The sequence below is a fragment of the Octopus bimaculoides genome, chromosome 4, assembly GCF_046866305.1.
Source record: "Octopus bimaculoides isolate indiv1 chromosome 4, ASM4686630v1, whole genome shotgun sequence".
Taxonomy (NCBI): Eukaryota; Metazoa; Mollusca; class Cephalopoda; order Octopoda; family Octopodidae; genus Octopus; species Octopus bimaculoides.
The window spans coordinates 45,071,753-45,087,732 of NC_142931.1; the positions used below are offsets into that span (position 1 = coordinate 45,071,753).

General features: G+C 35.2%; 1 protein-coding gene across 2 annotated transcripts in view; it reads right to left on the reverse strand.

Annotated features, from left to right (window-relative positions):
* LOC106884505 (intermembrane lipid transfer protein VPS13B) overlaps positions 1-15,980 on the reverse strand; it is a 127,202-nt gene that overhangs the window by 35,258 nt on the left and 75,964 nt on the right. For both annotated transcript variants that reach the window (XM_089350673.1, XM_089350674.1), the window contains exons 39-43: positions 14,026-14,201; positions 12,076-12,240; positions 8,760-9,045; positions 5,811-5,987; positions 3,318-3,455 (exon numbers count right to left, since the gene is read on the reverse strand). In XM_089350673.1, coding sequence (XP_089206799.1) covers positions 3,318-3,455; positions 5,811-5,987; positions 8,760-9,045; positions 12,076-12,240; positions 14,026-14,201 — 942 coding nt within the window. The remainder of the gene's footprint in view (positions 1-3,317; positions 3,456-5,810; positions 5,988-8,759; positions 9,046-12,075; positions 12,241-14,025; positions 14,202-15,980) is intronic.

The window sequence follows — 15,980 nt, forward strand, 5'->3', positions numbered from 1 at the left end:
CGACTACACTCTGAGAGTGGTTGGTGTTGGGAAAGGCATCCAGCTATAGAAATCATGCCAAATCAGATTGGAACCCGGTAAGCTCTCCAGCTTACCAGATTCAGTCAAACCGTCTAACCCATGCCAGCATGGAAAGCAGGTGCTAAATGATGACGATTGCAAGTGTTCAATATGAACTTAACTCTGCAACTTAGCAGCAGCCAGTCTAAGAAAACCAGTGGTGATTTTAATGAACATAACAAAACAAGAGTCAGTTTTTCTTTTTTGTATTTTTACCATGTATTTTGTGAACAACAGTGTTATTGGTTATAGGTTTCCAATCAGTCGATGGTTTACTGTATTTCCAATAACAAGAACAAGAGGTATCTGTGTAATTTATGTAAAATAAATACAAGGTATTTTTGTGCAACCACACCAGTTTCTCAGTGTTCTTGTCAATATGTATATCTTTTCCCAACATAAATGAGTTAAGATATATATACACACACTAAATCAGATACACACAAAGGCCTGTCTCTCATTTATTTTGATATATATATCTATGATGGACGCATCTTCACTTTACATGTGTGTGTGTGCATGGGCACAGACATAGTTGTATGGTTAAGAAGCTTGCTTCCTAACCATGTAGTCTTGAGTTTATTCCCACTGTGCAACATCTGAGCTAGTGTCTTCTACTATAGCCCAAGGATGATCAAAGCGTTGTGAGATTTTGTAAGAAGACACTGAAAGAAGCATGTTTGTGTGTGTGTGTGTGTGTGTGTGTGTGTGTGTGTGTGTATATATATATATATATATATATATATATATATATATATATATATATATATATATATACAGGGTTCGTAAGATATTTGAGGACAGATTTATGTTTATAAAAAAACATATATAATAACAGATAATAACTTTATTTATCAAAAAATGCTGTGAAGATAAAAAATAAACCTTCTTTCTATAATGTTATTCAATAAAGCCACCTTTTTCAGCTTCAACAACTGCTTTTATATGAGATCTAAACCATCTCCATGCTCGAATCAAGTGGTCCTGGTTCATTTTGGACATTACTCTATGGCAGCTTTCAAAGAACCTTTGGTGTTATGGGTGTGTTCATTGACCTCTCTCTAAACAACGCTCCACATGTAATTGTCCAGTGGATTGAGATCTGGGGAATTAGGAGGCCAAATGTTAGGGGTTATGTGATCATGAAAATTTTCAGCCATCCATTCCTGTGTTACTAGAGCCATGTGTGATAGTGCAGAGTCTTACTGAAATGCATATGGCCTTCCATTGCATAAACTGTCTATCCAGGGCTTAACAATTATTTCCAGTACCTCAATGTAGGCAGCAGAGTTAACTCTAAGGTCTTGTGGAAAGAAGTAAGGAGGCATCACATGTCCTTCATTGCTGACAACCCCTAAAACCATGGCTGTTGCAGGAAATTTTGTATGCATAACACTTGGAACTTCAGAAGGGTCTGCACATAACCATCTGTCATTTCTTCTGTTAACTTTTTGATCTTGGGCGAAGTTTTTCTCTTTCGAGAAAAACCAAATTAAATCTTCTCCAGCTGGATTTTTCAGTTTGTTTAAGAGCCTTTTAGATCTGATGTAGTGATTTTCTTTTGCTTTTTCTGACAAATTGACCTTTCCTCATCATATAAAACTTATATCTGATGTCTTCGTGGACAACATTTCTGACTGTTCCTTCTGACACATGGAGATTTTTTGCAATTGACCTCATGGACTTTCTGGGATTGTAATCAATGGTCTGTTGAACTTGCTGGATAAATTCAGGTGTTCTGATGATTTCAGAGCATTTAGAATGCTTTTTTATGCTTTGATACTGGTGATACATTTCCATCTTCAGTCTCTAGCTCCTTACAAACTTTGTAGATGAAAGATCTGGCAACTTTTAAAAACTGAGATATTTCTAAATCGCTATGCTGAGCCTTTATAACCACAATAGCAGCATGCATCTTCATTTCTTGAGTAAGCTGAGGGTCTGTCATTATTATTTTCTAAAACAAAGATTGTACAGAGTTAGCAAAAAATGCAGCAATGACCCAAAAAGGTATGTCCTCAAATACCTTATGCACTCTGTATACATACACACACATTTATATGTATGTATGAATCCCATCACATCATGTGATGATTGTAAATGCACACCATCGTCATATAAGCAACATTGTTCATTTCCAGTTTTCCACGAGAAACATGTCTAGCCATGGCAAAATATGACCATCCTTGAAAACATGAGGATTGGCAACAAGAAGGGAATCCATTCACAAAAAATCTGCTGCAATAAATTCTGCCCAACCCATGCAAGTATGGAAAAGTGGACATTAAATGATGATGATGATGATTTGTGTGTGTATGTGTGCATGTGTGTGTAATTGCTTTCATGCGATTTTTGTTTGTTAAATTTCACAGAAAATTGCTCAACCTGAGGGTTGAACATAGAACCAAGTTGATGCAAAGAGGATATCTACACCACAGCTTGTGTCCAGTGGAGGAGAGGGCAGATAGAAAGCAGCAATAAAAGAAGATTTTATGGTCTGATAAAGCTCAAACTAAATAATGTAGCAACTAAGTGAAATATTGGTTTCACATTTTCGCACAAGGCCAGCAATTTTAGGTGAAGGGTCAGTCGATTACACTAATCTCAGTGTTCAACTAGTACTTATTTTATTGACCCTGAAAGGATGAAAGGCAAAGTTGACCTCAGGGTAATTTGAACTCAAAATGTAAAGATGGACAAAATGCTGCTAAGCATTTCACCTGGCATGCTAATGATTCTGCCAGGAGTGAAATATTGCAGAGAAACTTAGTATATTAAAAGTATCTCAGTTATTTCAGCTCTAACCAAGAAGACGTATGGTCAAGGAGAGTAGATTGTGACCATCCTATCTTTTATTCAGATACATTGTATCTACAACTGCATAATCTAATGTGTACTTTTTAAAAAGACTATAGGATGTAATCTGAGGGACATTTTGCTGCTGTTTATAGCAGATCAGGCAATGACACCCAATTAGGCTTGTTATTTGGATATAAATACAGAAATGGTAAGGACAACAGTGGTAGTTGATTATGTCTTCCTTTCATCCTTTTATAGCTATTTTTCTGTGTTAATACAATTGAGAGATTTCTGAAAATTCAATCATAATCTAAAAGTGAAACTACATTATTATCCAGACATTTAAAGGCAAACAGGATTATGTAACTTTGCCAGAGAGTAAAATAACTGTTGCAGAAAGATTTGAAATTGTGACCAAATAGTACAGTTACAGGATTCCTAAAACAAAGGGCACTTACCTTACCAACACCCAATGGAACACAGACCATTTGTATTTGATAGGGGGTTCCACTTAGATTTGTAAGAGAGAACCGTTCTGACACAGTAATAACCCTTATGTTGTGATGTACTGATGAATTCACAGTGAAGAAATAAGCCTGAAATGAAAGAATTAAAATATCATGGTATAAATATCAGAAGTATTAAACAAGAGCTTGGACTATCTTTAGTGTATCACATATGTTATCATGTAAATGAAAAGCTAGTAAAATTAAAATGTAAAAAGTTTCTGTTGTTGACTATTCCTGGTTAATTCTGTTTGGATGAGGCTAGAAACACTGAGAAGCTACAACTCCTAAATATACCGTTCTGAACATGAAGATATATGTCCACGTTGCTTAGACCCAATGTAATTTACGTAGCCAGCATTCTTGCTTGTGACCATGCCATTTCTAAAATAGGTATCCTTTCCAAAAATATGATTTAACTTTCAAAAATCATGCAACAGGCTGAATGTAGGAGCTAAATCTCTACAATACAATTTATGTAAAACACAATAAAACATCAAAAGAATTTTGGATGAAAATATACTATATCCTCCCCAAATATTCTCTTATCTTAATGATTTACATTTTGTACATCGATACGTAAATGCACAAAAGGAACCACACATAATTACAAAGATGTGTAATACACATAAATACAAAACAAAACACCGGAACACTCTCCCTCACAGACAGTCAAATGTTTTTATGCAATGTTTTATAATCTGAATACAGAGAATTCTGATCTTCCAAATGGCTATACATGGTTTCAAATCCTTTGATCTGTTCATATTCAATCCCACCACCATTGCTACCCTTTATCACTGTATCTCCCCTATACCATTATCCCTCCGTCACTCCACGTCATCTCCATCATGCTGCCTGCATAATGAACCTGTCTGTATCTTGCATCCCCTATCATTACCACTAACCATTAATCTCTCTAACTCATAAGACTCTTCAATAACATCTATCACTGTCAGTCTACATCAACAATTTCTGTTGCTATTCATCATTTGCTCACTTTTAACCATAATTTTAACCCCAAGACAACTTTTTTCCCAATTCCACCACACTGCTCTTACAGCTTCTGCTACAACATGTAGCTATCACTGTCTGTCTACCATTACTCCCTCCCCGCCATCCCCTCAGTCTTATCCCTATTTTTCCACTTCATGCTCATATTGTTTCTTCTTTCACTTTCTTGGACATCACTCTCTCTTCTATTCACCCTCTTTGGTCATGTTTGGCTTGAAAGAGCTGAGACAATATAGAGGAGAGAGAGAATTTCTTAGTCTTGCAGAGGTCATGGAAACCAATCTAGTGCTGGTGCCATGATAAAATGCATCAGGTATTCACTGTAAAGTAGATGGTTGTTCGGAAGGGTATTCAGCCATAGAAAACATGTCAAAAATAGAACATACAAATGAGTCAGAAGCTTTTGACTCGTCTAAGAGAGCAGTCACTTCAAATAAGAACTGATTCAGATATTGAAAACTAATCCAACCCATGCTAGCAGATGTAAAGTAATGATGATAATACATATATATGTACACATACACTGTGATCGTGGACACTGGCTATATATGTGTGTAGTGTAGGTGTGAATTTGTGCATGCAGAAATACAAGCTATAAGTTTCAAGAAGCAACATAGAAAAATACTTATCCTCACTTAAACGTCAACGTTCTGTTAGAACAAACTATATTGCGGTAGACACCATGAACCATGTTTAAGTGTGGGTAAATAGTACCTCTTGGAATTAATACTGCCTCCATTGCTAATATATATATATATATATATATATGAAATACATTCATATTTCAGAGTAGAATAGCTTACTTAAATTGCGTTCTCTTCAAACATGCATATATCTCTTATCTTTTATTTTTTTCAGTAATTAATGAAAAAATACATGTACATTTATATGTATGAATGATAAGTATATGTGTTATTACTAATCATCTATGAAATGATTTAGCTTGTTTAATATCAACACCATCCATATTCTTTTCTACTCTAAGCACAAAAGTTTTGAGGGGGTGGGGCAGTCAATTAGATTGACCCCAGTATGTTTAATATCAACACCATCAATATTAAAATGTTCATATTTAAATTTAAACCACCTAGTTTCATAAAAAAATCCTTTTGTTGTGTCCCAAATAAAAACTTAATAAGAATGTCAGTTATTTTACAAAATCCCCTCAAATTCTCAATAATTTAAAAAATTTATTGTAATATATTAGAAAATGTATCTCAATACAAATACAATCAAGATTGTTAAATATCTCTCTTCTTTAATCATTTAATATTATTGAATGCATTCATTTACACAACCAGTAATGACAAGAATGCTCCATTAGTCCTATACCATTTATAGAGTAATGTTCTAGAGCTAAAGGTCATTTAGAACATGAAAGAGTAATGCAATAATCAATAAGTGATAGAAACAAAGACAACTTAAGGTTACCACTTTGTTGCCAGCTTTCATATCAGAGAAAATCGCAGTGTGTACAAAGCCATCTGTATACAATGTTTCACCAATATCTGTTCGGTACCTCCTAGCTGCAACCTCTTCGTCAGAGAGTGGTATTTTCCCAGATGTAAACAATTCACTGTAAGACTGAAGACCAAGCTGGAAATATTCCTGAAAGAAACATGGAAAATAAAGTAAGAAAAAAAAAAAAAAAATTATCATTTTTAAAAGCAAATATGTAAAAAAATTTTGTTCACTGTATTTTATACGACATAATCTGTGAGAATGAAAGTGAGAGAGAGTGCAAGGTAAGAGGGGTAGAAAGAGTATATGCATGTTTGAATGTGTGAGAGGGGAAAATAGCGACAACAATGATATAATGATAGAAAAGAAATAATGAAGAACTGAAAAGAAGTAAAATGAAAGAGTGGAATGAAAAAGGAGAGAGAGAGAGAGAGATCTTTAGGTGTTGTTGTTTAGTCCCCAGTCAGTCCTAGCTGAGCAGACCCCTGTGTGTTTTAGGATGCTCAAAAATTTCTTGAAAAGGCTGGTGATTATCTTCTAACTTTCAGCCATTCAAACCATGGGAGGAGATAGGTGTTCTATCTTCCATTGGATAGAACACCTATCTATAGAGAGTAACAGTCCCACAGATCCAGTGCTGGTTTCTGGCAGTTGTGCTAAAAGTATGTAAACATTCACAAGAATTTTAAACAGAGAAGAGACAGAGAGAAGGGGAGGGAGGTCTTCAACCTACAAGAAATAGCAATCAAATTTTCCTCAAAACAGACCCAAGTGACTTATAAAGTACACACTGGATAACCGTACCCAGTGTACACTCTGCCTGTTAAAAATACATAGATAGTCATTTCAGGAATTTTTTTAATCATAGGCCTGAACTACTATACCAGCACTGACCTGAAGGAAAACAACAAGCAGATCACAACTAATTCAGCATCTAATATAACAAACAAATTATGGATCAAAATTGCAAGAACAACATCTACCCTTAAATGACCATATTTTGAATCAATCTGATCTTATTATTACCAAAGAAGTAAGTCTACTAGAAGCTGAACAAATATATTTTGCTTGTTTCACTCTCCACCTGTTGCAGTCATTCATCATTTCCTTTACAAAGTTCTGCATCCTGGAAGCAGCTTTCACTCCATCTACCCAAGTCTCCTTTAGTTTTCCTCTTCCATAGGGTTACAGTAGATAGGGAGGTGGCTTTATACTGGAATATGATAAGTTAGTGTGTGAAAGAAGGGTTTAACACAGAACAGGTCGACCTTTGGCAGACTCTCCTCCTCCCATTCGTTCTCCACATTCAGCAGCTTTTATAATGGCTTCTCCAAGCCTCTTTCTTTGCAGAATCATTAAATGCAAGGGCACCATCATCCATGCAGACACATTTCTCTCCTATGACATCACAGTTTTCTCTCACACACTGTCATGCAATCCCAAATACTTCAGTTCTTTGGTCCTCACATTGCTGAACATTGGCAAACTTCTTCATTTCTGCTACTGCTTTGGCTATATATACCCTTCTGGTTATCTGATACAGTCCCATGCTACCTCAACTCTTCTAGGCCTGTCCTTTGTTCCATTGGCTCTCTCTCTCTCTCTCTCTCTCTCTCTCTCTCTCTCTCTCTCTCTCTCTCTCTCTCAAGTAAGTTTTAACTTTATATTTCTGACGCAACTCTATCTATCTTTGTATCTTTCTCCCGCTCTCGATCTCGATCTTCCTTCTGTTGTTCTTCGCCTCTCCCCTTCACTCCAATAACTCTCTCTCTTCCTCCATGTCTCTCGTTGCTCACCTATATTCTACTTCCTCCCCGTTTTTTCTCCCTCTACCACTCTTTCTCCTTACCTCTCGCTGGTCACATGTGTCCGGCTACTTCTTCCTTTCCTATCTTGGCCACTGCCAAGATCGCACGAACTTTCTTCTTCTCTCTTCCTTCTAGTTCGTCACATCACAGCGTTCAGTATACATATATATTTTTTTCACATCTGGCCTTATAGCCCTTCTTGTTTATTTTCACTGTTTCGTTTTCCTGTCTTGTTTTCTGTTCGCCACTACATTCCTCCGCGCTACAAATTTAATTTGTTTCCGCGAGAAGAGCCATTCTAACTATGCGTCCTGCCCTAACTCTTCGAAACGCTTAGTTTTAGAATGGTGGCAGCTGATGAAAGAAATGTTCTCTATGTGGCCTGTGTGTTTTCTGTGCTCTGTTTATGTTCTATTTCTCATTTTGTCCACGTATTTTTGTAACGTCCTGTACCCAGATATGCATCTATATATACATGTAGATGTAGGTATGTACATACATGTATGTATATATGCATATACTCACATATTATTTGTATTATATATATATATATATATGTCCCACCAATGCGAGCATGGAAGGCGGACGTTAAACAATGATGATATATATATGCACGCACACACACACATCACTCATATATATATTTTAATGTAATTAACACATTTGTCCCCTGTAAACCTTTAGTGCAGATTAAAAAGATAAAAGCATTGGGGTTGGAGACCCACTAATCTGAGAGTAACTTCCTCCTTTACAGTACTGTATTCCTCTTCTAATTAAGTTGTAAAATACACACATGCACACATACACACACATACACACATCATTAACCCTTTAGCATTTAAACCAGACCTAACTAGCTCAAATATTCTACCTGTTTTATGTTCAAACTGACCAGATCCAGCCCCTCACACCCACCCAACATTGTCTTTCACAGTCACATCACTGAAATCTGAAAGCAATAAGATAATATATGAGTGACTCAAAATAATGTGAATATATAAGCATTGCATTTGACAGAATAATCTGAAAGCTAAAGGGTTAAGCTATTAAGCAAGACAAAAAAAAAAATAAAGATTGAAAAAAGAAAAACAAAAAAAAACATTCAAAATACCTGAATTCCAGTAGGTGTGAAGGTAGCACCACATGGGACATTCCATTGTTGATTATGAGGTGAAATAACAACAAGAGGTATGTTTGTGTTGTTAGTGAGGAGGTATGATGGCACTATGTCTAACAACACGGTGCTGCATCCAGGCCAGTATTCAGTCAGGCTGATATCAACATCAATACTAAATGCATCAACTTTGGATGAAGCGGGTTTGCTGCTTATGGAACCTGACACTGATATAGCATGGTTATAGTTACTGGATTCCTTAACTGGAACAACATCTCGATACCTGAAATTCATAACATAAAAAAAAAATTTTTTAAAAACATTATAACACACTCAATTAAATAAAAACAGGTTCTCAGGAAACTGGGTATGTTTTCTGAACGATTAAATTTTTTTACAATCTTGAAACTTTATTTGGTGATTTTTCTATCACAACTTCAATGCTTCACTTCACTGATGAAATCATAATACCGAAACATGTTTGGGTTGTTTCCCCTACTTACAGAAATTATCTAAATTATATTAGTCAATGGCCTTTTCTCTTTGCTTTTTCTTTCCACATATGTTTAAATGCTCCTTGCATTACATATATAAACACTATCATTTTGGATATACACTGACAGTGCGTTCATTATTCCGCTGAGATGAGGAACTTAATAAACACCTGAAATCTCTATTATTCTGTTACAGTACAAGTATATAACATTTTGTAAGGATTGAAATTAAAGATATAATCTAGTAAACACACAATATTTGTATTATTCCTAACACAATTGACTCATAAACTATGGAGCAAAATTGAAGATATAATCTATTATTAAGACAACTTTAGTATTATTTATATTACTTCTGAGATAGTTAAGTGAGAAAGAAATATTTTATATATATTATAATGGAATAATTACTACGAAGCATGGTGTAGAATATATTGTATAAAGGATCATGGGTAAGGCCTGAACAATGTGAAGTAAATGCAAGGCAAATCCCAAGAAAACAATTATATGAAATAATGTAGACACCTTGCCAATGGTAACATTCGTTAGTTTCTTGAAAATGGGGTCATAACCCTGAAATATTGAATGCAAGGTAAGTCTACATTAATTCATATATTTGTTTTCTTGGCATTTGCCTTGCATTTACTTTGCATTGTTCTGGCCTTACCCATGACTCTTCACATATATATATATATATGAGCAATTAACTTCTATTACACCCCAAGGATGACCACACTCTTGATAGTAGATTTGGAGATGGATGCTGAAAGCCTATCTTGTGTGTGTGTGTGTGTGTGTGTGGTGTATGCGTGTATGTGCTTGTTTACATAAACACTTTTTCAGTTGAGATAAGAGTACAGACACATTGTTTTGATATCATGTAGTAGTTGTACAACAAATATCACTATCATACATGTTGTATTGTTAGTTTGCAATCTTCCATGAAAACATGTCTGGCCATGGAGGAAGATTTATTTTCCTTGGAAACAGATGAGGATTGGCAAAAGGAAGAACAGCTGGTTGCAAAATATCTTCCTCAATAAATTTCATCTGATCTTTGCAAGCATGGAAAGATGATGATAGTCCAACCAACATATGACACATTGAAAATGGAATGTATGCATAATATCTAACATTCTGGAAAATGTAAAATCAATTTTTTTTCAATGTGCTTTGTAATCAGACGAAAAAGTTAAACATATTAAGTTATTTTTTTGCTTTGAGACACACCAGTGGACACTCAAAATCGATTAATACATTGAGTTAACAATAAAACAATAAAGGAAACAAACATCATCATCATCATTTTGTAATCTTTCTATGCAGCCATAAATTGGACAGGCCATCAAGTACAAATCGGTTCTTATTTAGAGTTATTGCTCACTAGTGCATTTTACTTCTGATTTGCTGTGTGTAGTTGGATGCACTTCCTATCGAAAAAAAATTTTACAGTGGGTACTGGGTGCATTTTATCATGGCACCAGCCCTCAAGGAGTTATTATCTTCAGCAAGTCTAAAGTGTCCTCTCAAAACAATAAATTGAGCAAACAGCCAATATGACCAAAACATATTGTCTCTCAACTGATTGGTACTTAGATATGTTGCAAAGCAGGAATGATGTTAGTGGTGACATGGTAAAAATACTTTTTGAACATATTTCCATTTGAAAATTTTGTGAGATTTCATAAGAAATAAAGAATATTGATTATTTGCATAAGTAAAAACAGCAAATTTAATCAATTCTGTGATTTATAAACCAAAGGAAATTCAACAGAATTAAAATTTTGAAGAAATAATTTGGCAATTATCAAACACTGGTTAAGTACATAAACTACTTCTTCACAAACAGATAATATTTTACCAAAGCTAAGTGACTCTGGGGTAGTTTATGGACTTTATTTGTTCTATCTAGCTTGGATTCCAGTTTTTTGGTAAGCTTCCAGGATATTACTTGACATAAAAAGAGTGACTCTACTGCTGCACAGAAAAATTCCTTTTAATGTTGTCTGACAGAATTGATTTCTAGACAACATCCAGTTTCTTTAGGGTCAACCATGCTTTGACTGTCTGAGTTTTTACATCCTTTTCAATTGAGGCTATCGCAGAACTGACGTTCATGAAATCATCAACTTGATTGATGGGAGTATCCACTGATATTAGTGACGGATCTTTATTGATTGCAATGAATTTGGTGTTACTACAATATTTTCTGTGCAACAGTAGTATCAGTCCTTGTTGCATACAGAGCAACAGTCTGGATGCTTACCAAAAAACTGGAATCCAAGCTAGATGGAACTTACACCTAAATGTTAAGAGCAGTCTTAAACATATCTCAGATAAACGCATCCGATCAAGAAACAGCTGTATGAAGATCTGACAGTTACCATCATTATAAGGAAAAGGCACTTTGTGGGACATTGCTGGCAAGCTAAACAAGAGCAGGTAAGTGACTTACTACTATGGATGTGAAAGCATGGTCTTACTCGAGCAGGTCATCAGAACACAGTGTATGTAGATCAACTCATCAGAGACACCGAATACCTCCCCAAAGACCTCCCTCAACTAATGCAAGACGAAAATGGATGGAATGTTAAAAATGTCTGAGCAAGCTCAACTAGATGATGATGATGATGATTTGAACATTACGCTTTAGTCAAAGGGAAAAATTAGCCTGAAACAATTATTTTGCATAAGAACATAAATTTTAACGATGTCCATATGTTCACAAATTTCATTATTTTCCTGAAACTGCTCTGTGAAAATTTGAACAAATCACCAGGTACAGAGAAAATTTATATATATAATATAAAAGCACTTACTTATCATGAATCTTAATGTATGGCCATTTTGGTGGTGCTATATCCTTCTGCCAATCAACAAGCAAGTTTTCAATGTTTATAGGATTTACTACGGGAGCTCTTTTAACTTGTTCTATCATTCCAGTTGAGATGGCCATGGCTGGCGTTGATTTTTGCAAGTTTTCTCTGAAGGGAAGATACAAAAACTTGTCTAAAGTAATGAGGAAAACAATTATGACAGAACAACAATCAAAGTGAGCAACATTTCTTTTTAGACCGGTGTTAGCTGTGATAGACCAATCATCAAAAGAGTGACCAATCCATTTTTTGCGTGTAACTATGATTACTTTAATAAATATGTGTTTCTCTTTTTCTCATTTTTATGACTGGATGCCCTTCCTAACACCAACCACTTTACAATGTGTACAGAGTGAATTTTATAATGGCACCAGCCAGTACTGGTAAAGCTTATCTTGTCCTTAACAACATTAAAATGTCCTCTCAACATTGTCTCTGTTCATTTACTAACCAATTTACAAAGTGTACTGGGGAATTTTTTCATAGCACCAGCACTAGAGAGAGTACCTTCTTCCAGACAAGATTAACAAGTTCTCTTTATTCTATAATGTCTTGGTTCAAGGCAATGTGATTGAAAGGATGAATAAAAGAGAAAATGATGAAGGAGAGAGAACCAAGACAAGAAGATTACAGAAGATTAGGATGGGAAGAAAGATGGTAATAGGCAAAAATATGCTAGTTGTTGATAAGGCTAGTTAATAGAAAAACATTATGAACAGTGTGAAGAGGGAATAGAATGATAAGAAAGAGACAGGGTGATGGTAAAAAGGGTAATGCATTGGAAAGAGAATGATATATGTTACAATTGAATGATAAAGAGAGTAATGTGAGAGAATTGGCGATGGTAGGGATATAGTTGAGTGATAGAGAGAGAGAGAGAGGGAAAGAGATTTCAGCGAGTAATACAGGAGGGAATAATCTGTTGATGGCAATAGTATTACGAAAACTTAGGGTAATAGTGAAAACAGTCCTTTTATTATGTTTTTCCTCATTTCTAAAATAATATCTTTTTAATATTTAAACTTTAAATTAGTGCAATATTAAAGTTTCCAGAAACAGAGAACTCTCAAGCATATTTGTTTTAATATTTAGTAATGCGTTTGTCCATTTTAAGATACGTAAACCCAGTTCTGAATATTTTGATATTCATACTATGTCTAGAGTTAAAATATTATCTCCCCTCATGCACCCACACACACACACACAAATCATTCCATTATGAAGTTGAGAATAGTTCTTATTCATTTATCTTTTAAATCAAGGATACAATACAATCTTAGCACTGTCTACATTCATGATTTTATTATGACCAATTAATATCTAAACCATACATTCCATGAGTCGTCGTCGTTCGTCGTTTAACGTCCGCTTTCCATGCTAGCATGGGTTGGACGATTTGACTGAGGACTGGTGAAACCAGATGGCTACACCAGGCTCCAATCTGATTTGGCAGAGTTTCTACAGCTGGATGCCCTTCCTAACGCCAACCACTCAGAGAGTGTAGTGGGTGCTTTTTACGTGCCACCGGCACGAAGGCCAGTCAGGCAGTACTGGCAACGGCCATGATATTTAAAATATAACTTCATAGTAAGGGTGGTTACAAATTATAACCTCTTGTAGTAAAATGGACCATAGTAAAACAGGAACTGATTATCATTAAATAAACTATATATTTTTAGAGGAGATAACATAATGCTAAATGGCACTTAAACTGTACAGCTTTTCAAATGCAGTGACATTAGACCTCTATAGATTTCTACCATTCTGCTACTGCCTATTACTAAAGATTCAATAATGTCACCAAAAGGAGATGGAGCACATCAGATGGAGACGAACTAAGGCTACAGTCAGGGAACTAGTATCTAGTGAACTTCGTATCTAATTCAAACTTACCCTAGTTGAAATGTTAGGGAATGTACAATGTCGCCACCTAGACAAGACAGCTGAAAAGGCTGGCCTTCACTTGGGATTTCAATTTGCTGTAACTTTCCTAGCTTTGGTGTTTCTAAATCAATGTAGAGTGGTACAGGCAGATGGGACTTCAGAACAAACAAAGGTGACAGGATAATCTGTAGAAGATAAAACAATTATGTTTGTGAAAAATACAAGGAAAAGCTACTTCTTAAAAAAAATAATAATTAATTAAGCACAAGATTATGTCTGACGTATATTAATGACATTTATTTTTCTTCCTAACACATTTCTTTTTATTTATTTTTTTTTTTTATTCTTATGTAAGTTCATACCAAAATGAAAAAATGGATTTTATCCTTCCAGAATCAATAAAATAGGTACCAGTCAAATACTGGGATCAATATAATTGATAGTTCCCTCCCATAAAAATCATTATAACTATTACTCTTATTTCTTTTTAATTGCACAATATGGATGTGACAAACTAGTTTCTGCCAATAATAATAATAATAATAATAATAATAATAATAATAATAATATACAACACAAACTCAGTGAAAAAGAATATATACTACGCAAGTGCATCGGACCTCTGCAGAATGTGTGGGAAGAGGGTCGAAAGTGTGACTCACATTATTAGTGCTAGTGAAAGTTTTGCGCAGAAAGAGTACAAGTGTAGACATGACAAAGTAGCCCAAAACTTCCACTGGCTACTATGCCGTAAGTATGGACATGAGGTTACGGGTGCTTGGTACCAACATACACCAGAAAATGAAATGGATGAAAAGGGGAAGGCAAAAATCTTCTGGAACTTTGATTCCCAGACAGACAAAGTGTTAGAGCACTGAAGGCCAGATATAGTAAACTTTAGGAGGGACAAGAGTGCCTAATAATCGATGTAGCAGTGCCAGGAGATCAACACATCATGAACGAAAGAGGAAAATTGATAAATATGAAGACTTGAGAATTGAGATCGCTAAGATGTGGCAGCTACAAGAGTCGAACATAAAGGTTATCCCTATTGTCATCGGAGCATTGGGTTCAATACCACCCAATCTGAAAAACCCTCTGAAAACCTTAGAGATACCCTACAATTTAGACGTATTGCAAATGTCGGCATTCCTTGGAACTGCACGCATATTGTGTAAAGTACTGTCTGTCTGAGGTCCTTGTTGTGACTTGACAAACAGTACAAACCCCCGGAAGACACAATATCTTCAATCAACCTCACGATATTGTATACTGTGCAATGTCTATAATAATAATCTTTTCTACTCTAGGCACAAGGCATGAAATTTTTAGAGAGAGGGCCAGTCGATTAGATCGACCCCAATGCGCAACTGGTACTTAATTTATCAACCCCAAAAGGATGAAAGGCAGAGTCGACCTCGGCAGAATTTGAACTCAGAATGTAAAGACAGACAAAATATTGCTAAGCATTTCACCTGCCGTGCTAATGTTTCTGCAAGCTCGCTGCCTTCATATAACAACAACAACAATAATAATAATAATAATAATAATAATAATAATAAAGGCAGTAGTGAGTTGGCAGAATCATTAACATTGCTCAGCAACATTTTGTCTGCCTTTAGATTCTGAGTTCAAATGTAATCAAAGTCAACTTTGCCTTTCGTTCTTTTGAAGTCAATAAAATAAGTACCAGTTGAGCACTGAGATTAGCACTCTCTCTAAAATTTCAGGCATTGTGTCTATTCTAGAAAGGAATATTGTTGTTGTTGTTGTTATCATTATCACAAAAGAGAGAAAACTACAGTAAACAATATGGTAATTTAAAACATGGCAACTTGTATGCTAACTATGAAAATGTAACAGCTTTTAGATTATTTTCATTTTAGTGAAGAAATGGTAGGACACCAAATCATCCTGAATTTAAATCACAATAGAGTTGACATTGCTTTTTACTAATTACAAGT